Below are 20,576 nucleotides of genomic sequence, written 5' to 3'. Positions count from 1 at the left end.
AATATTGTAATATGCCAGGAATGTAGACTCATGCATCTTCTTTGTTTGTCTTGTCTTTATGGCACAAGATGCGATGCAGGATACAAACACATAACAACACTAACACTTTTTTCCCGGCCATACTCGAACTCGAACTCCCTATCTCTCCCCGGAAGTCCCGCCCCCAGCCAAAGTCATTGGCTAACACGCAACAATATGAACAACACAAAAAGATATTTGTGAAAATAAACATAAAACACTGAAAAATATCAATCCTACAGCGATAGTAACGCTAATAGGTGTCGATTTGACTGATAATTAGAGCGCTCCGTTCAAAGCCATGAATAAATGGTCGAAATAAACGAGTACTTTCTGTGTGCCGAGCCAAAAGAGGCGGCTCGTTAAAAACGAAGAAAGTCCCATCACCAAGGCAACCCCTTGCCAACACACGCCAACTCAACACTTGTTGCGGGGTGTAAATATGTCTCGGGCTCAGGCTGAACGAGTGATTGAAACCATTTTAATAGAATTAACACAAATGTGCTTGACGGGACCTTTGTCGGGGGACTCAGTGGATTCCATGGTGGTGAGAAAACGACCTTGTTTCCATGTTTCATTTCAGTAGGTACAGCCATGTTGTCGTCCATAAACCGTCAACTATAAAATAATGTCTATACACCTTCAACTATAAAATAATGTGTCATTTGTATCGTACATACACCTTCAACTGTAAAATAATCAACTATGTTCGAAGGAAAAGCGAACAATGTCAATTGAGGCTTTCAATGAACGTTGGCGTAATGGATGTCTTTCTCCAAAGACGTGACGTCACTGGCGACCACCTCTGTAACAAGCCAGCAGCAAATTGAATTAAATGAATTATGTATGATTTTCTGAGGACCAAAGGGGGACACAATACGTAAAAGTTGGTAGAAAGTAGTGACCATTCCCGAATCCCACAATCTATTGAGAAAGAAAATATCGTGAGACAAGAACATATTATCTGTAAAGGTAACAACGTTTCATATAAGGAGTCTTATTTTACCTAATGCTTTTTTTGTTTTCACATTTATTGATTTACTTTTTTAATGTACCCTTTTTCTGTATTTCAGGAGATGTGTGTTGTGCAGGACACAAGGGATATGTATCATGTTGATCAGACACTGACCAACTATGACATGCAAATATTTAAAGAGGTGAGTTATTAACAAATTATTTGATTATGATAATAATCAGAATAAAACACGGACAAATATATTAAATAAATGATAAATAAATAATTAGTCAAAGCTTTTTTTTTTCATCTAGAAATGTAGAAACGTATTTGTTGTCTACAGTGCAGGTCAAAAGTTTGGACACACCTTCTCATTCAATGTGTTTTCTTTATTTTCATGACTATTTACATTGTAGATTGTCACTGAAGGCATCAAAACTATGAATGAACACATGTGGAGTTATGTACTTAACAAAAATGGTGAAATAACTGAAAACATGTTTTATATCAAAGTAGCCACCCTTTGCTCTGATTACTACTTTGCACGCTCTTGGCATTCTTGATGAGCTTCAAGAGAAATGGTTTTCACTTCACAAGTGTCATAGTTTTGATGCCTTCAGTGACAATCAACAATGTAAATATTCATGAAAATAGAGAAAATGCATTGAAATGAGAAGGTGTGTCCAAATATAACAAGATTATGTAACATCAACAAAATAATACAAGTATTCTCTTTTATTACATACAATTGTTTAAGAAAAATAAATTCATGAGTGCACCATTTTTACAATTCACCATTCAAGAGAGAGAGAGAGAGAGAGAGAGCGAGAAGAAGCAGGTAAATATTACTAAGTAATTATTGGTAAGTGCGCAACGACCGTTTAAAATAGCACTGCACCGTCAAAATCCACGCAATCAAAACTGTACACAGGGTTTCAAATGGAACACTTCTGTCAGTACACAGAATACAGTATAAGTATACTGTATTCACTGTGTACTTACAGTTCCTGAGTGTATGAATTTTGAAAGTGACGTGTAGGAGTTCAATAATTTCCCATTTCCTCTTCTCTCTTTTTTAATGGGGAATTACAACCACTCATGTTAGTCTTCTATGTTATGTAGTCAAGATGGCGACTAATGAGGGTTGCAAGTGTCCATCACTGCACACTTATCATTTTTGGCCATTATGTGTGCAACATCGGGGACTGATAGTGTACTGCATTTTGCAGTACGACTTAATTTTAACGCACTTACAGTATGCACTCAGAATGTTTACTAAGTCTATGTTGTGAATGAATTAAGCGTACTGATGAAGGTATTGGATTTGAGACACAGAAACATTGTCGTCAACTGCTTTGTGAGAACATTTGTTATTGGTTGTCCTACAAGCTGCAAAGATGATTGCATCAACTCATTTGCCTAATACGTCATTTGCATCTAATTGATTGATAGGGGCTTGCAACAGTCTCTTTGGCTCATTTAGGACATTATCAGCAAAACAGTTCAAGTCGCCACGAGGGTCTGAAAAGTTGCTAACCAAACATAGACCAGTTATGTCTAGAGTTCAACTGTCTGCAGTAGAGGTCGACCAATATTTTTTTTCAGGGTTGAAACCAATTATTAGTAGTCAAGGAGGCCGACAACCGATATCTGGAGCCAATATTCATTTGAAGTAAAAGTTAATTAAACATGAATAGTATACGTTAGTTAACAGCTAGACAAGGCTTTAAGTTTTTTATTTTAACATATTTTTTTAGGAAAGGTCAGGCCATTAGCGACATAGTGGTGAAAGCAGCTGAGCAGACCAGATAAGAATTCTCACAAAAACTCAAATAAATGTCCCGTCAAACATCAACACATATTTAAGGAGAATTATTGACACAGAGCAAATTTTATTTTTAAATCAAATTAAAAAAAGGTATATTTTCTCATGCAGGGCATAAAGACTGGAGCTTGAGCAGTGGTCGTTACAATTTACTTCAATAATTATTTATTTTTAAAAGTACTAAATATTGGTGTCTTATGTGTATATTGTATCTTCTGATGTAGTTCTGTTTTAGTTGTAAAAGAAAAAGTTGATACCGGTAGGTGACATGCAACCACCTCGCCCTGAACGTCAGCAAGACCAAGGAGGTCATAGTGGATTTTAGGAGACGGGGGGCAAGGAACGACAGTCCACTCAGCATAGACGGGACGCCGGTCGAGAGAGTGACCAACTTCAAATACCTCGGAGTGACAATATCAAAAGACCTGTCCTGGACCACACACATAGACAACGTGGTGAAAAAGGCACAACAGCGTCTCTACTTCCTCAGGAGACTCAGGAAGTTCAAACTAAACCACAAGATCCTCAGAAACTTCTACTCATGCACAACAGAGAGTGTCATGACTGGAAACATCACCTTCTGATTTGGGAATAGCACCGCACACGACCACAACAGACTGCAGAGAGTGGCCAGATCAGCCGAGCTGATGCTCCCAGCCGTGCTCCCAACCATCTGCAACATCTACACCAGGCGGTGTAGATCCAAGGCCAAGAGGATAGTGAGAGACTCTAGCCACCCAAACAACTGCCTCTTCTCACTGCTGCAGTCAGGCAAGCGCTACCGGAGTCTCATGGCCACCACGGAGAGACTCAGGAGGAGCTTCTATTCCCAAGCCATCAGACTGCTCAACTGCACCGCTGATTAACACTTTATCACAATTGCACAGAACCGCACGCACAAGAATCACTTTACTTACCACTGTAATTACTGGACTACAATACTCTTCATTCAATGACTGTAAATAACGTAAAAACAAGAGTATAAAGAAGTCATACTGTTTGTTCATACTACTGTCACTACTCAACTGCCAAAAGAACTGTAGACACCTTAATATTTATTACCCCCCCCCCCCCCCCCCACCTCCCGAAATCGGAGGTCTCAAGGTTGGCAAGTATGCTTGTACTGATACTTCTACCATAACTACTGGGACTTATTGTGCAACTTATTGTCTTGTAATTAATGTACATCAGAGCTATACAAATTGTTGTATTTTTTTGTATTTAGTGTATTAGATTCAGCAACTAGTGTTTGGATCCCACTGTACGCAATATCTGAAGAGCATGGAAAAAAGCATTTCACCGTGGTGTATTCTGCATGTGATGAATAAAACCCTTGAACCTTGAAACTCGACTTGGACTTTAACATCAATGACTTGTGACTTCACTTGGACTTGAGCCTTTTGACTTTACATGACTTGCTACTTTCCGCAAAACCCAACGATTAAAAAGTTATTCGGGAGCGCTCCATATCCTCCAAAGTGTACGTGTGTGTCTGTCAGGGAGTGCGCTAGTGAGGAAAAATCACGCCAAAGATAGTTTCGTTCGGGTATTAAAACTGTGACTTGGTCAACAAAAAACGAATTGCAACAACTTTCGACTTCGTTCGACATTTGAAGTTGCAAACAGAACGGTAAGTTTTGAATGTAAGCTAACGTTTATTGGCTAAGTAACGTAACTTTTATTTGCTGTGTAGTTAAATCAGTGAGGCTGGAAACTCACTGCTAACGTTATAACCATAGACATCTTATTAGTAGACGCAGCATCGACCGCTACTGCCTACTGGCGCTGACGAGACGTGGGGGCGCCATCTTGGAGTGGTGATCCCCTCCACTCAGTGCAATTCATTTGGCAGGAGCAATGAACTGTCAGCGCATTTAATTCATTTTACCTCACTGAATACCACTGATTTTCACGCGCTTTTTTGTCATACGTGTAGCTATGATAAAGGACACATGTTTTGGCGTGTTTTATTATTCATAGTTTGCTTAACAGTAATATAATATTCTTATATGCTATAAGTGACCAGACGTCCGAGATCAAAACTGGGAATATAATCCCAGAGAAGGGGGAAAAAACGGTCAGCTATTTTTAAGTTCAAGAAACAATATGAGTAGGTTATATAAACATGCGTATATTCTACATAAACAATGTATGAATACATTAGATATCTATATATCTTAGGGACCTACAGACTGTATCTCTGTTGCTGCAGCAGCAGAGAGTTTATTCTGACACTTTGTATTGATATTTTGTGTTACATTCTTCCCTTAAATGATCATGTTTACAGAGATTGTTTTATATGTATTTTTTATGTATGTCGCTTTGGATAAAAGTGTCTGCCAAATACTTAAACATAAACATATATAAACACCTGAAAGTCTTTATATCAGCTAAAACCACCTATTTGTTTCACTGGATTCAGAATAAAACTAAATTATGTTTTACCCAACAATGTTAGTATTTGAATAGTGTTACTTGAAGACTTATTCTTGGTTACAATTAAACTGTTAAGAAAGTATTGTCTTATACTTTGCCTAAAATGAGAACACATCATAATCAGTGGCGGCTGGTGAATTTTGTTTTAGGTGGGGCTGAAAGCAAACCCCTGTAGGGGGGTCATCCTCCCCCAGAATATTTCTTTGTGATTTTCACATACAAATATTGAAGATCTTTGCTCCTTCTCAACTCTGTGGTAATATTCTTTTCACAAAATACAACCAATAGTACGTTAATGTTAAATCTTACTTGTGAAAAGTAATCCTCCGATTCCTATTTTCAACAGTCCACTCATTTGAGCAGGAAAACACTGAACACCAACTGACAGTTGACAGGTAGAAAACATTTTTGTTTTCTACCTGTCAACTGTCAGTTTAGGCTGCTCGCCGGCTCCTCATCACCACTTCAAGATGGCGGCCAAATTGCTCGCGTCACAGCAGCCAATGCTGCGTCTACTTATAAGATGTCTATGGTTATAACGTCATTGCAAACACGGCAATCTGTTGCGTCCACTGCAGTTCGCTACCTTTTTCATACTTTTTGTCAAGTGATTTTTTTTAAGCGGGATTGCATGAGGTACCTACACATAACGTTACGTTAGTCAATGTATCACACACAGTAACGAAACGTTAGACGGCAGTCAGCAGCACCGCGTATTTTAGCCACCTACAAAAAGACAAACATAGTCAAATAAAGGTCAATTTAAATGTATACTATATTAAGAATATGTGTACATGTTGCATTAGGCTCTGACATCTAAAAAGTACAACTCTGTTCATTGTTATGTTCATGTATTTGTTATGTTTTTTATGTGTACGCACACATAAACACACATACAGTATGAGATGAGATCAATGAGATAAGGTAAGAACAGGATAGAAACTGCTGTGGAACTAGTTACAATGCAATATGCCATGGAAATACAATGTTAACACATTTGTGCAAATAAGTACATTTGCACTTGTTTTTTCAAATGTGTTTATTCTGTAAAGGAATGAGTTAAATGTTTAAAATGACTGGTTAGTAGTGCTATTATGAAGTGCAATGTCACCACTATTTTTTTTCCTGCAATTTCAAATGCACTTGTTTTAATAAATAAATGCAGCGTTTTAAAAGCATACACAATCTGTGTAAATATATTAGTCTGTGGTTAAAAGGACTTGAAAGGACTCAAAACTCAAAATGCAGGACTTGGGACTTGACTTGAGACTTTCCAGTCTTGACTTTGGACTTGACTCGGGACTTGCCTGTCTTGACTCGGGACTTGACTCGTGACTTGAGGGCAAAGACTTGAGACTTACTTGTGACTTGCAAAACAATGACTTGGTCCCACCTCTGTAAAGGAGATATGTTGTGATAACAGATTTTCTAAATGAAACAAATTCCATTCAAAAAACACCAACAGACACCAAAATACATCAATTGAATGTTTTAATCAGTCCCTTTTGTCATCCAGCAGCTATAAAATTATAAAATAATATTGCTGACTAGAAGATGTGTCTAATATTTATTTTTATTTTTAAGTCCATGTATTTTGACAAGCATACATAGGACGGACTTGGAGCGCAACAACTCCTTTCTCACAGCCATTTCTGCGCAACTGCCAGTTTAACACCTTTCTTCTACACACAAAAAAAATGTCACTATGTGTGGCAGCACAGCACAGAAGTTAGTGCATGTGCCTCACAATATGAAGGTCCTGAGTTCAATCCCGGGCTCGGGATCTTTCTGTGTGGAGTTTGCATGTTCTCCCCGTGACTGCGTGGGTTCCCTCCGGGTACTTGCCTTCCTCCCACCTCCAAAAACATGCACCTGTGTGAATGTTGTCTGTCTATCTGTGTTGGCCCTGCGAAGAGGTGGCGACTCTTCCAGGGTGTACCCCGCCTTCCGCCTGAATGCAGCTGAGATAGACACCCCCCGTGACCCCGAAAGGGACAAGCGGTAGACAATGGATGGATGGATGGATTTGTTCGATTACCAAGCTCGTAACTCAGAACAGAGAGAGATGACATTGATGACAGTGACATTTTAATTTGGCCTGTGTACAGTGACCAATTTATGCTACATCTTTTTGGTTTGTAGTTTATGTTTTGGTGTGTTACGGTGGTACCAGTCTTGCACAATAAAACAATTGATCATGGATCACCTTCTCGTCCTCCTTGTAATGTTTACACAGACGTTCCAGTATGATTGTTTCTTGTGTAAACTCAGCAGGAACAAGGTGTAACAGACAGTACAGTATATTAGCTCTTTACTGCTCAAACGGCTACTTCAACCGACGGTGGAAATACTGGTAACTCAAGGTACACTCGCACTTAAATCATAACAAAAAGCCCAAAGACAGCTCGTATCTCAAGTTACTCGTAAGTTAAGGTACCACCGCAAAGTGTTAATGAGTGTGGGCAAGCTGCCACAAATAAATGAATGAATGGGAAATATTTGTGTTCTCTGATGACACTATTTGACCTTTAGAGAGTCTGAATTGTTATTGTGAATATAAACAGAGTTATCAGATATGACACTTTAGAAATAATCGCTCAACCTTTTTTCCAGTATAATTGCTTGAGTTCAGCCTGTGTGGATATGAAACCTTAAAACTGTGTTTAGTTTACGCTATTTCTTACAGATCTGTACGGCGAGACGCACAACTGCAAGCAGTCCATCCCTTGACACAATCAAAATGCAAGTGTATTTTGATATGAATTACTCTTCTCGACGTAAGTGGGTTTCCTGTGTTGCAGACATACATGGTCATATGCAGTGTTTCAATGTCATTGGATAAAGTTTCAGAAATACTTGGTTGTATTCTTTTTAAAATCAAAAGATGAACATAACTCCTAACTCACATGAAGAACTAGAAATCCAACAAAAGCCTGAAGCCCTTTAACCAATGAAACAATGTTTTTAGTATTAACCTATACATGAGCAAATATGCAATTTTCTATTATTAGTAGTAGTAATAGCAGGAGTAGTATTGTTGTTATTGTTATTATTATTATTGCTGTTTTTATTGCTATTATTGTTATTGTGAATGGCGCAGTGGGAGAGTGGCCGTGCGCGACCCGAGGGTCCCTGGTTCAATCCCCACCTAGTACCAACCTCGTCACGTCCGTTGTGTCCTGAGCAAGACACTTCACCCTTGCTCCTGATGGGTGCTGGTTAGCGCCTTGCATGGCAGCTCCCTCCATCAGTGTGTGAATGTGTGTGTGAATGGGTAAATGTGGAAGTAGTGTCAAAGCGCTTTGAGTACCTTGAAGGTAGAAAAGCGCTATACAAGTACAACCCATTTATCATTTATTTATCATTGTTGTGTAAATGCTAAAGAGCACCAACGTCCCTTTAGTCATTTTCTTTACTTCCAAATCTCTCAAATGATTGAAACCGTTAAGTTTCAAAATATTTCAAAAGCAATGGTCAATCTATTCCCGAAAATATTTGTACATTTTATGTAATTCCATATTTTCCATGACAAAATCCCATTGAAAATGAATGGGTAATTTTTTGAAGCTTTCAATTTGTCACATTTCTGAAACCGATTCAAACCATTTCAATATGAAAATATTTGGCTCATTCAGGCTATCAGTTTTCCACATGGTAATCATTTCCACAGCTGAGATAGGCTCCAGCACCCCCCGTAACCCCAAAAGGGACAAGTGGTAGAAAATGGATGGATGGATGGATGGAAATTTCAGATTTTACAAAGACAAATGCCCATTGATCTTCAAAAATATCTACTGTACTATTTCCACATTTATAAAACCTTTCCAGCAATTAAAAATGAAGGTTAACAATGTTCCTCATCCCTAAACTTCAGCGTCTTCTTCCTATGAAATCTTTTCATTTGTTGTAGACACCCTGATGTCATGTGTAGAGTTTTGGTAAGTACAACTGTTTGTGTTCTGCGTGACAATTTGATTTTAAATGTCAAAAAATCAATTGAGAAAAGCTGCACTATGCATTTTTTGTATTTCTATTTATTTTTTTATTTTTTTTTAATTGTTATTTTTTTGTCCTGTCCAGCTTCTCAGGCAAATCATATAGTTGATGTAGATGCCCATGTCGGCTGTTCAGATTTACTTTACAAAAGAGAAGTGTAGGATACTTCTTTTGTTGCCTTATTTGTATTTGACTTTATTAAATGTATTTATATTATCATTTAGTGCAGCCGGGCCGGAGCAGGAGGGGATAGAAAGAGAAAAAAGGAAGACAGATGGGGGAATTGTGGGGACAAGAAGGGGATTAGACAGAGAGACAAAAACAACAACAACAGCAAACACAACAATAACAACAACAACAACAATAGAACAACATCAGCAAATACAATATGTACAAATATGATGGTAAAAGTGATAGCAAAGAAGCAGTTAGCGAAATAAATAATAATACAGAAATGACAATGAGCATTATTACACTCCAAATGGAGCAATACAAATACCAATAGAAATAGCACTATTGATACCAATAATTTACCTCAATTATCAACAATACAGTTGTTCAAATGCAACAATACATATACGTAATGATAACTAGAGATACGAAAGAATGCAGAAAAATGGAGGGAAAGAAAGAGAAGCAACCTATTTTAACCTTGTAGATTGTTATAGTGACAATAGGTTAAGCTTTGTCAGTGTGCCATGTGTTACCCAGTTTCCCATAGAGCAACAACGTTAATATATGTTTGATGTATATGCATTTTCAATGATATAGTCAAATAGTTTGATGAGCCGATTTCATTGCAAGCATTGAACATCCGTTAGCTCCAGCAAGATGTCCAAAAACGGCCAATACATCTGGTCACATTCCGCTGTGGTTGCACTCTTCTCTTCAACTCTAGCAGACGAGACAATGATATGCATTCATTCAGACTGTCCTGGTCCTTTTATCCTTGTCTTAATGATTTTTTCCAGGTTTTTCAACAGAATTGATCAGTGATCAGAATAGATTTGATATTTTCCAGAAGTTTCTTTGAACATTTTATTCTGAGTGATGTACACTGCATCCCAACTTCTAGTGCAATATAATGTTTCTCTTTCCCAGGGAGCTGGACTTATTGCAGCCTCAGAGGTGCATAAGATAAAAAGTAGTTAAGGCGATGGACGAATACAGAAGGCCAGTTTTGACAGGGAATCTTAGGGTTGTGCCACCCAAAGTGCGCATATTGGATAAATGCTCGTATTGACAGACCTAAGTCAAAGGGGAGAATGCTGCACATCCAGAAACTGCCATTGTGCAGTTTTTTTTACCTTAAGCACATGAGAGAAAGGAGCCCTATAGTGCGTATGCAAACTTCCCAGTTGTGTGCAGTGCGCCATGTTCTGAGTGCACTGAATGAATACTTTCATAGAAACAAAACGAGACAGTGCCTCATATTTGTTTTTTCATTTAATGCATTCGCAAGTATCTCCTGTCTTCTTTAGTGTGCAAGCAAGTCAGGCTATTTCTGTTTGTCAGCAACGTCGCCAAAATAATGTTTTCAGTAACTTTTTTACACCATCACTTTCTACACTGTACAATCTACAGCGAGTGTAACGCATTTAATGGAAGTGTGACATCTGATCATTATTCTTGCTAATAGGACTTCAAATACAAAAAAAAACCATTCTGAGAGGTGCTGTAGCTCTCTGAGTTAGTACACACGTCGAGTCAATACACTGCAAAAAAGAGCTAACAAATATAAGATAAAAAGACTAAACATCCATCCATCCATCCATCCATTTTCTACCGCTTGTCCCTCTCGGGGTGGCGTGGGGTGTTGGAGCCAATCCCAGTTTCATGTAAGGCGGGGTACACCCTGGACAATCGACAACTTATCACAGGGATAAGAAGACTAGATTTTAGGAACTGCTAAAATTAATCAATCAATCAAACAATTTTATATAGCCCTTAATCACAAGTACCTCAAAGGCCCTCATAAACCACAACGACATCCTTGGTTCTGAACCCACATTCTGGCAAGAAAAAACTAAACCCAATGGGTCCCAACTTAGAACAGCTAATTCCTCTTTTGTGGAAACTGATCTGTCGCCACCTGATAAGCTGTCCACACAGGAGAGGGGGGCAAAGCAGAAAAGAGAAGCGGCAGGTCAACTGTTCTAAAAAGGGGTCTATTTAAAGGTCTTAAATGAGTTTTAAGATGGGATTTAAATGCTTCTACTGAGGTAGCATCTCTAACTCTTACCCGAAGGGCATTCCAGAGTAATGAAGCCCGAATACAAAACGCTCTATAGTACCTAGCTCTGGCAATCACTAATAACACAGATTTCTGGCCGGGACATATGGTACAATACAATCAGCAAGATAGGATGGAGCCAGACTATTTAGTATTTTATACGTAATAAAACCTTAAAGTCTCATCTTAAGTGCACAGGAAGCCAGTGCAGGTGAGCCAGTATAGGCGTAATATGATCGAACTACTACTACTCCTCTCTGAGCTGCCACCTTACCGTGGTAGAGGAGTTTGCGTGTCTCAATGATCCTAGGAGCTATGTTGTCCGGGGGCTTCCATGCCCCCTGGTAGGGTCTCCCAAGACAAGCAGGTCCTAGGTGAGGGATCAGACAAAGAGCAGCTCGAAGACTTCTGTGGAAATACAAGAACCGAGACTCAGATTTCCCTCGCCCGGACGCGGGTCACCGGGTCCCCCCTCTGGAGCCAGGCCCGGACTAGAGGCACGATGGCGAGCGCCTGGTAGCCGGGCCTGTCCCCATGGGGCCAGGCCGGGCACAGCCCGAAGAGGCAACGTGGGTCCCCCCTCCAATGGGTTCACCACCCATAACAGGGGCCATAGAGGTCGGGTGCAATGTGAGCTGGGCGGGAGCCGAAAGCAGGGCACTTGGCGGTCTGATCATAGGCTACATAAGCTAGCTCTTGGGATGTGGAATGTCACCTCGCTGGGGGGGAAGGAGCCTGAGCTAGTGCGCGAGGTGGAGAAGTTCCGGCTGGATATAGTCGGACTCACCTTGACGCACAGCAAGGGCTCTGGAACCAGTTCTCTCGAGAGGGGCTGGAATCTCTTCCACACTGGCGTTGCACGCAGTGAGAGGCGACGGGCTGGGGTAGCAATTCGTGTTGCCCCCCGGCTCAAAGCCTGCAAGTTGGAGTTCAACCAGGTGGACGAGAGGGTCGCTTCCCTCCGCCTTCGGGTGGGGGGACGGGTCCTGACTGTTGTTTGTGCTTACGCACCAAACAGCAGTTCAGAGTACCCACCCTTTTTGGATACACTCAAGGGAGTACTGGAAAGTTCTCCCCCGGGTGATTCCCTTGTCCTACTGGGGGACTGCAACGCTCATGTTGGTAACGACAGTGAAACCTGGAGAGGCGTGATCGGGAAGAATGGTCGCCCGGATCTGAACCCGAGTGGTGTTTTGTTATTGGACTTTTGTTCTCATCACTGATTGTCCATAACAAACACCATGTTCAAACATAAGGGTGTCCATATGTGCACTTGGCACCAGGACACCCTAGGCCGCAGTTCCATGATCGACTTTGTAGTTGTGTCATCGGATTTGCGGCCTCATGTTTTGGACACTCGGGTGAAGAGAGGGGCGGAGCTTTCTACCGATCACCAACTGGTGGTGAGTTGGCTGCGATGGTGGGGGAGGATGCCGGACAGACCTGGCAGGCCCAAACGCATTGTGAGGGTCTGCTGGGAACGTCTAGCAGAGTCTCCTGTCAGAGAGAGTTTCAATTCCCACCTCCGGAAGAACTTTGAACATGTCACGAGGAAGGTGCTGGACATTGAGTCCGAGTAGACCATGTTCCGCACCTCTATTGTCGAGGCGGCTGATTGGAGCTGTGGCCGCAAGGTAGTTGGTGTCTGTTGTGGCGGTAATCCTAAAACCCGCTGGTGGACACCAGCGGTGAAGGATGCCATCAAGCTGAAGAAAGAGTCCTATCGGGTTCTTTTGACTCATAGGACTCCGGAGGCAGCGGACAGGTACCGACGAGCCAAGCGGTGTGCGGCTTCAGCGGTCGGAGGCAAAAACTCGGACATGGGAGGAGTTCGGAGAAGCCATGGAAAACGACTTCCGGACAGCTTCGAAGCGATTCTGGACCACCATCCGCCGCCTCAGGAAGGGGAAGCAGTGCACTGTCAACACCGTGTTTGGTGAGGATGGTGTTCTGCTGACCTCGACTGTGGATGTTGTGGATCGGTGGAGAGAATACTTCGAAGACCTCCTTAATCCCACCAACATGTCTTCCTATGATGAAGCAGTTCCTGGGGAATCTGTGGTGGGCTCTCCTATTTCTGGGGCTGTACTTGCTGAGGTAGTTAAAAAGCTCCACGGTGGCAAGGCCCCGGGGGTGGATGAGACCCGCCCGGAGTTCCTTAAGGCTCTGGATGCTGTGGGGATGTCTTGGTTGACAAGACTCTGCAGCATCGTGTGAGCATCGGGGGCGGTACCTCTGGATTGGCAGACCGGGGTGCTGGTTCCTCTCTTTAAGAAGGGGAACCGGAGGGTGTGTTCCAACTATTGTGGGATCACAGTCCTCAGCCTTCCCGGTAAGGTTTATTCAGGTGTACTGGAGAGGAGGCTACGCCGGATAGTCGAACCTCGGATTCAGGAGGAACAGTGCGGTTTTCGTCCTGGTCGTGGAACAGCTCTATACTCTCGGCAGGGTCCTTGAGAGTGCATGGGAGTTTGCCCAACCAGTCTACATGTGCTTTGTGTACTTGGAGAAGGCATTCGACTGTCCTCGGGAAGTCCTGTGGAGAGTGCTCAGAGAGTATGGGATATCGGACTGTCTGATTGTGGCGGTCAGCTCCCTGTACGATCAGTGTCAGAGCTTGGTCCGCATTGCTGGCAGTAAGTCGGATCCGTTTCCAGTGAGGGTTGGACTCCGCCAAGGCTGCCCTTTGTCACCGATTCTGTTCATAACTCTTATGGACAGAATTTCTAGGCACAGTTAGGGCGTTGAGGGGATCCGGTTTGGTGGCTCCAGGATTAAGTCTCTGCTTTTTGCAGATGATGTGGACCTGAAGGCTTCATCTGGCCAGGATCTTCAGCTCTCACTGGATCGGTTCGCAGCAGAGTGTGAAGCGACTTGGATGAGAATCAGCACCTCCAAGTCCGAGTCCATGGTTCTCGCCTGGAAAAGGGTGGAGTGCCATCTCCGGGTTGGGGAGGAGACCCTGCCCCAAGTGGAGGAGTTCAAGTACCTCGGAGTCTTGTTCACGAGTGAGGGAAGAGTGGATCGTGAGATTGGTGCGGCGTCTTCAGTAATGCGGACGCTGTATCGATCCGTTGTGGTGAAGAAGGAGCTGAGCCGGAAGGCAAAGCTCTCAATTTACCGGTCGATCTCCGTTCCCATCCTCACCTATGGTCATGAGCTTTGGGTTTTGACCGAAAGGACAAGATCACGAGTACAAGCGGCCGAAATGAGTTTCCTCCGCCGGGTGGCAGGGCTCTCCCTTAGAGATAGGTCTGAGAAGCTCTGCCATCCGGGAGGAGCTCAAAGTAAAGCCACGGGGAAGACCCAGGACACTTTGGGAAGACTATGTCTCACGGCTGGCCTGGGAACGCCTCGGGATCCCTCGGGAAGAGCTGGATGAAGTGGCTGGGGAGAGTCAAGTCTAGGCTTTCCTGCTTTGGCTGCTTCCCCCGCGACCCGACCTCGGATAAGCAGAAGAAGATGGATGGATGATTGAACTTTCTTGTTCTTGTCAAAAGTCTAGCAGCCACATTTTGTACCAACTGTAATCTGTTCATGCTAAACACAAGGAGACCCGATTGGATAAGATTATGATGTAATATTTATGACTCAAAATAACTAAATAGCCCCGAGAACAGGAAATTTCTCGAAATACAATGTAAAATCTTGCCATGTTTCAAATCATTTGCAGTGTATTAATTGTGATGAGCTAGCTGTATTTGAGTGATTTGCTAAACAAATCAATAAATGAATGAATGTGACTATTAAGATGGAGGGTTATCTATACTAGGGGTTGCACGCTTTCAGATTTTTTAAAGTTGATCAGTCACTAATGATAGTCAAGTCACTGATGATGTCCTTCATAGTTTTCCCTGCCATAAATAAAAACAGGAAAAGGGAATGCTTTGCAACAATGAATAAGCTTATAATCAGATTTAACATCAACTTAACTTACGCCTGTACAGCTGCTCGTGCTACTGCTGCTTTCCATTGCATTTCTAACAGTCTCACCTCTGATGTTCCGGAGATATTTGAAGGAAATACGCAAAGCTTCTAGTTTTACAGAATGTCAGCAAAGGCGAAGCAATTTTGCATTGATAAAGGTAGTGCAGGACAGGAAGTACAGCATATAAACAAAATATAGCTGTTGATTTTCAGAATAAAACACTCCATGTCAAAAACACGGTATCACGGAAGTCCAACCCACTTGTCCTTCTCTATCTAGTTTGATTTCACATAACAATTGTCTCTTGCAAAAGCGCACCAATTCACAGGGACTTGTCAGTGTCATCACTCCTATTTCTGAACTGCACACAGCCAGCGTGTCAAGGACCACAAAGCAGACAGAAACTTTTATCACAGCACAACACACATAGAATCCCGGGTCGGCTACTTCTACCACATCAGTGCAAAAGAAAATACTGTGTTCCGCCGAAATCACGTGATCCAAAAAAAAGAAGGTCAAATTGTGGCTCTTAAAGTCGATTAGTCGACTATTTTGTACGACCCTAAAATATACAAGCTCATGAAATGTCTCTAGCTGCGTTTCGAAAATATTTTGAAAAACCTCTTAAATATCACTCAAATATTTTTTTGTTCTCATGAGGTGGTTTTTGAGACGTTTTCATATTGAAGTTTTTCACAAAAGCGTGATGGAAACACTTTTTCCGCATTTAGTGGCACCTAAACACCGAACCGGCGGGCCGCGCATGCATGACAACTCGGGAAGACAGGTCGTCTTGGTCTCATGCATGACAACTCGGGAAGACAGGTCGTCTTGGTCTCGCTTCCAAACGGTCGGCCGTGGTCGAGCGAGGCAGCACCGCCCCTTCGGGCCATCTCGCGGCTTGGAGAGACCTGCATGCGTCAAGGGGGCCGTAAGGACGTTGCCTTTGAGCGATCACTCACTACCTTCGTCTTTTATTGACATCCCGGCAACAGCAATGCCTGCAATATCTTCCTCAAAGTGGAGTTTTACGAGAATTACGGCTCATGACGCAAAACACCCTTTAATGGAAAGACCTACAAGTCGCAAATGTACTTTATCAACATTTTTAAATATCGATTTTTTTGCGAAGAACTGCAAAGAAAACACAGCTTCTAAACTGAACTTTTAGATAAAACATTAGGTGATCAGACTTTTTTAATTCAGGTCGTTGTACCGTGTAAGAGCTTTTCCTGTGTGAGGATAGGTGCATGTACCTCACATACAAATAAAAGGTAAGACACCAAATGATAATTATTTTTTATAAAATAATAAATAACGTATTTAATAATACATTTTTTTATGAAGGTGAAATTCCCGAAAAAACCTCCAAAGTGAACCTGCCTTGAACCTCAGAGCATGTCAAGACATTCCTAATTCTTCTAAGCATTGTATCCCACCCTCTTCCGGCTTTAAGCACGTAAACTCTCCCCACGTAAAACACACGCACTAACTTTGTGTTGGCGTTGAGCTATTAATGTTCGCAATCATTGAATGTATCGTGCCAACAAAATGACTGCAAATGTTAGTTGCTTCTCCGGGATTGCTTTTGCCATTTTCTGGCAGTGTGGCAGTGACAGTCTTGTACGCCAGACTTATTCCTCAGGCAACAAGCCATTTTTTTTTCAATACAATTAGCAATTGTGAAAAATATGGACATTTTAAAAATATGTTCTGTTAAAGGAGAACTGCACTGTTTTGGAATTTGCTTATCATTCACAGTATATAAGACAAGAACATGTTTTTCTTTTGTTTACGCACTCTAATTAGTAATTAAATGTGCTCAAAAGTTAGCTTACAATGGAGTCTATGGGAGTCACTATTCTGCCGATATAAAAACATCCAAACACCTTTTTATAGACACGCTGTTAGTATATATGTAATGTAGTAACAGGCCCGGCACATTCATAATAACATGTAATATATACATAGTTTGTTCATTTTAAGCATACGGCGGCACATTAATTTCCCAACGTTTGCTTTTTCCTTCGACAACAACACTGAATACTACCTAATGCAGACTTCATGTGAGACAACAAACATAATAAAACATCATTTACTGTACAATGTCTGCTCTCACTGGGATGCCGACTCTTAGGATGTTGACACAGTGTATTACCGTTTAGATGAAGAATCATAATCCTCGCGAAGGAAAAAAGGTGGGTGGAAAAAAGTGTCTGTTCGGGGGTTTTTTTGGTTGCCATTTCCGGGTCCAAGTTGTTATGTCAAAGTGTACTAACATCTCAGATTATGGCCACATCATATTTCTATCCAGGTGAGAGGCATGATTTATGATCTAGAATGAACTTTCACAAGCTCTGAGGGCAAAAAGCAGCTCACCAGCTCATGATGTCAATACAGAAAGTTGCCTCTCTGATCAATGTGCCACTAAATCTAGGTCCTTAATGTTAGCGCTTGTAATAACAATATTGCTAATACTTGGTTCAAATTCAGGTCACGAACTGTAAATGGAGTATTGTTGTCACTTTTTGGACGTTTATTTATTGGGTTTTATGGTGGAAATAGACACAATGACGTCAGAAATATTGTCTCCATCGTAAGATGACTTTTATTCACAAGTTTGAATGCATTTAAAAATACATATGTGTTCTTGTATGTCATAAAGATTGTAAATTATAGACAAAATTCCCCAAAAAAGCAAAGTTCTCCTTTAACCCACTAATAACTAGTAAAAAGCTAGTCGGTGATGTTCATGTTATATTTTAAATGGGTGTATCCAGGTTAATATGTCCATACTTTTATTTTGAAGTTTATTTTTTACTGAAAAGGAAGTCAATGTGTGCAGGTTTTAATGTTATATAACAAGGCAGTAGGTTTTTTGCTTGCATTTAAGGCTGTTTAGCAATAATGATGAATACTACAACACATACATCGACATAAACGGACAGGTTTTTCATAAGAATGACCACTTTGGCTCTCAAATTTGATGTCAACGTCTGGTTAAGCAGACACTATGTGTCTTGATTAGTAGGCTGACAAAGGGCTTGGCGATATGGACGAAAAAGTATATCTCAATATATTTTTTCTTAAACTCTGTATTCGATATATATCTCGATATATTTTCCGGTGAAAGTATACATATGAAGGTATTTTTTTTGGAGCGAGAATCACTGAATTTGAACTGAATGACAACTGTACTGTAAACAGTCAGTGGCACTTTTATTAAATGGTCAACTATTTCCACACTTACATTCACACACTGATGGTGGGAGCTGCCATGCAAGGCCCTAACCACGACCCATCAGGAGCAAGGGTGAAGTGTCTTGCTTAAGGACACAACGGACGTGACTAGATTGGTAGAAGGTGGGGATTGAACCAGGAACCCTCAGGTTGTTGGCACGGCCACTCTCCCAACTGTGCCACGCCGTCCCCAAGAACATCCATGACCTAAAAACAATGTGCCACTATTAACAGCACAGAAAATAAACTGTTTAAGTAGCACAGAATTACATAACATAAATAAAATACTTTCTACATAGAATAAATAACATAGCTGTGCAAATAATACAAAATGCATCAAACTCGGATAAAAAATCAATTTGCACGCAGGCACTTTTTAATTCCCAGTCAACTATGTAATGGATTGTCACACATTTATGGTTCTGGTCAGCGCCAAGTAAGTGACTTGACTTAATTGTGCGGCTATGATCTTCCTCACTATGGCATACATTTTTGGCAGCATTTCTCGTGCGAAATATGGCAACTCAAGAACAGTTTTGATTTGGGCTTATGGTAAACAACTCAAATGAACGTTTTATCCAGACACATACTTTAGTCCAAATGTGGCCAAGTAGACGCATTGTCGGTTTCCTGGACGTCATCTACATCGCTTAAAGGAAAATGAAAAGAAGAGAATCCCTCTGCCATCTTTAATATATAAATCGCCCGCTTGAATATTCCCTCTTCTCTTCTATGACTCTCTCGTCGTCATTTGGGATGTCTGTTGTGATTTTGCTTCCTGGTTCGATTACCCGCCCTATCTTGCCTATGATTGGCCTGTCCTTAATATTTGGCCATAATCTCAACCAATCATGACACGTCATAGTAAACAACCAACCAATCATGGATGTTCTTATGCGTGCTGGCACGTCTTGGAAGGAGGAAGGGGAGGGGCTTAGTAGCGAGTGGGAAGCGGGGGAGTACAAGGAACACAACAAATAAGCGGCGTTTGATCATTTTAACGTTAAATAAATGTTATCGATATTACGATATTTTCTTGATTCATATCTTGTTTGAAAATATATCGATATGTCTTACAAACTCCATATATCGCCCAGCCCTAATTTACTGTAGAATGTCTGCTGTCACTGGGATGCCGTCTGTTAGGATGTTGATACAGTATATTACCGTTTAGATGAAGAATCACTCATAATCCTCGCAAAGGAAAAAAGGGGGATGAAAAAAAGCTTATTTTCGGGTTCTTTTTGCCATTTCTGGCTCCAAGTTGTTCTGTCAAAGTGTACCAACATCTCAGGTTATGGCCACATCATTTTACTATCCAGGTAAGAGGCATGATTTATGATCTTAAATTAACTTTCACGAGCTCTGAGTGCAGAAAGCAGCTCACCAGCTCATAATGTCAATACAGAAAGTTGCCTCTCTGATCAATGTGCCACTAAATCTAGGTCCTTAATGTTAGCGCTTATAATAACAATATTGCTAATACTTGGTAAAAATTCAGGTCACGGAATGTAAATGGAGTATTGTTGTCACTTTTTGGACGGTTATTTATTGGGTTTTATGGTCGAAATAGACGCAATGACGTCATGGCTCCCATTGGCTCCATCGTAAGATGATATGTGTTCTTGTATCTCATAAGGATTGTGAATTATAGACAAAATTCCCCCAAAAAGCAAAGTTCCCCTTTAAACCACTAATAACTAGAAACAAGCTACCTGGTGATGTTCATGTTATATTTTTTGTTTTGAAAAATGTAACTTTGGGCAAGTTTCAAACAGCCCTTTTAAATGGTAATATGTCCATACTTTTATTTTGAAGCTTACTTTTTACTGAAAAGGAAGTCAATGTGTCCATGTTGTGTTGCTTGCATTTAACGCTGTTTAGCAATAATGATGAATACTACAACTTTTCCTGAGGGAACTCTCCTGAAGGGATCAATAAAATA

The 20,576-nt window shown here is 41.1% G+C and overlaps 1 protein-coding gene across 3 annotated transcripts in view; it reads left to right on the top strand.

Annotated features, from left to right (window-relative positions):
• The first annotated feature begins 429 nt into the window (after positions 1 to 429).
• cfap206 (cilia and flagella associated protein 206) overlaps positions 430 to 20,576 on the top strand; it is a 43,908-nt gene continuing 23,761 nt past the window's right edge. For all 3 annotated transcript variants that reach the window (XM_061929324.1, XM_061929323.1, XM_061929322.1), the window contains exons 1-3: positions 430 to 565; positions 1,092 to 1,175; positions 7,921 to 8,011. In XM_061929324.1, coding sequence (XP_061785308.1) covers positions 461 to 565; positions 1,092 to 1,175; positions 7,921 to 8,011 — 280 coding nt within the window. In that variant the 5' untranslated portion in view covers positions 430 to 460. The remainder of the gene's footprint in view (positions 566 to 1,091; positions 1,176 to 7,920; positions 8,012 to 20,576) is intronic.

Source organism: Nerophis lumbriciformis, linkage group LG34, assembly GCF_033978685.3.
Source record: "Nerophis lumbriciformis linkage group LG34, RoL_Nlum_v2.1, whole genome shotgun sequence".
NCBI classification, from domain to species: Eukaryota; Metazoa; Chordata; class Actinopteri; order Syngnathiformes; family Syngnathidae; genus Nerophis; species Nerophis lumbriciformis.
This window is presented reverse-complemented; position numbering and strand designations above follow the sequence as displayed.